This window comes from Macrobrachium nipponense, chromosome 18 (assembly GCF_015104395.2).
Source record: "Macrobrachium nipponense isolate FS-2020 chromosome 18, ASM1510439v2, whole genome shotgun sequence".
Classification (NCBI taxonomy): Eukaryota; Metazoa; Arthropoda; class Malacostraca; order Decapoda; family Palaemonidae; genus Macrobrachium; species Macrobrachium nipponense.
The window spans coordinates 36,918,478-36,920,266 of record NC_087211.1 but is presented as its reverse complement, the minus strand read 5'-3'; the positions used below and the strand labels follow the sequence as shown (position 1 = coordinate 36,920,266).

The following is a 1,789-nucleotide window of genomic DNA, read 5'->3' as shown; positions in this document are numbered from 1 at the left end:
AACATCCCGCTTTTAGATCCAATGCTTTAGGTTTATCATCACCATGCTCCTCTCCACGTGGCATTGTCTCAGCCTGTTTGGACTTTGTGACTGCAGTGGATGGTTGCTGTTGCACTGCATGAGTAGCTGGCACTTGTACACTGGGGTGTGGTTTCTTAATTACTGAGAAAATGTAACTCCCGGTCTCATTTGAAGTTCAAGTACTTTCTTTCTGGCTTCTTTAAAAGAAATCTTTTCCATAACTTGAATTGTTTGCACTTCCTTCTCTAAAAAAAATATCACTCAACTTTTTGAGGATGCAGGATGATTTTCTCCACAATTAATGCAAGATGGTGGGTCATTGTATTGTCCATGTACTTCTTTGCCACAATTACAACATAAAGCAAGTTCTTCCTTTATTTTCTTTCTACATTTCTGGATCAAATGACCAAACATCTGGCAGTGGTAACATCTCAAAGGTGATGGTATGTATGGCTTGACTTTGAAGTTTAGCCATCTTGCCTTGATAGCATTAGGCAATTTATGTGTGTTAAAAGTGAGGATTAGCGTTGCCAGGAGAAGAATCTGACCCCCACCTTCTTTCTCATTCTGACCACCTTTGCCACATTCTGTTCCTCTAATTCTTGCTGAATTTCTTCGGTCTCCAATTAAAGCAATTTGGGAGCATATATATAACTCCTCGACTTTGGTTATAAATAGGATGAGGGAAACAACTTTTCGCCCTACTAAAGTATTCATCTTGAGCAATTTCTCACTTTGTTCAGGTGAAGAGACTTCATCAAATAGGGTCCCATCATCCTGTGGAAGAATTTTTGGCTCATAGTCACATACATTATTAATTTCTCTACTTGCTTTAAATATGCTGATATTCTGCAATACATTATTTTCGAGCCATAGAACTATGAACTTAGGATTACCAGGAAGAATCTTCATTTTTCCTTTATTATTCTTCTGAATATTTAAGTTCCTTGAATTCAGTTTTGCATTTTTGTTTCTTTCCAAAACAGCAGAAGAAAAGGGTTCTATCGTAACGATTTTCAAACGCGAGTTATCCATTGCCAACTCCATTTCCATGCCAGGGTCAGAGGATAAAAGAAGGGGGGTCGCCATAAAAATGTAAAGATATAATTCGTGTGGATAACCCCCATACCCACCACGGAGCCACAATTAGAGGATGGGTTCATCCCCTTGACAAGGGCCGCCCTAGGGGTATTACCTGGATATACACCTCACCCTCAGTGCTAAGATGTAATGATGTCCGTCGAGATCATGACCCAGCACCAAGGGCAGGGTTTGACATGAAACTTTCCCTTCGCCCGACCACGTCAGGTACTTTAGTTGTACAGGTGAGGTGGCATGCGTTCATCTTCACCTTCCATCAGAGCCAAAGCACAAGTCAAATCATATCCAGAAACAAGCCAAAAGTCATCAACATAAAATCCACACCTAAAGAGGAGGAGGAGGTAGAAAAATAGAAAAAATTTACGGCAAGAGGAAAGGCTGACTAATTTTGTTTGACCAACAGCTGGGCCCCAAGGACCAGTGAGAAAGCATCCTCACCAGGCATCAAGGCCCAGCTGCTGGTCCCTTAGCCTACCTACCCACGCCAAAGGGGTTCAGCAGCTAGGGAGCTGGGGGCTCTTACAGGTAAAGGACAGCCTTGGTATGGATAGTAAAACAAGAGATGCAGTGACTCGTGAAAAGAGCATGTTGAGAAGGTTTTCCCTGTTGAAGTATGATCTGACCAGTACAGTCCTGTGTTTTCTGGAAAATTAGTGGTAGGAGATAG

The 1,789-nt window shown here is 41.8% G+C and overlaps 1 protein-coding gene across 1 annotated transcript; it reads right to left on the bottom strand.

The window, feature by feature from the left end:
- Positions 1–282: 282 nt before the first annotated feature.
- On the bottom strand, positions 283–1,068 carry LOC135196552 (uncharacterized). The gene has a single exon (XM_064223400.1). It carries the CDS (start codon positions 1,066–1,068, stop codon positions 283–285), a length of 786 nt encoding a protein of 261 aa, XP_064079470.1.
- Positions 1,069–1,789: the final 721 nt, after the last annotated feature.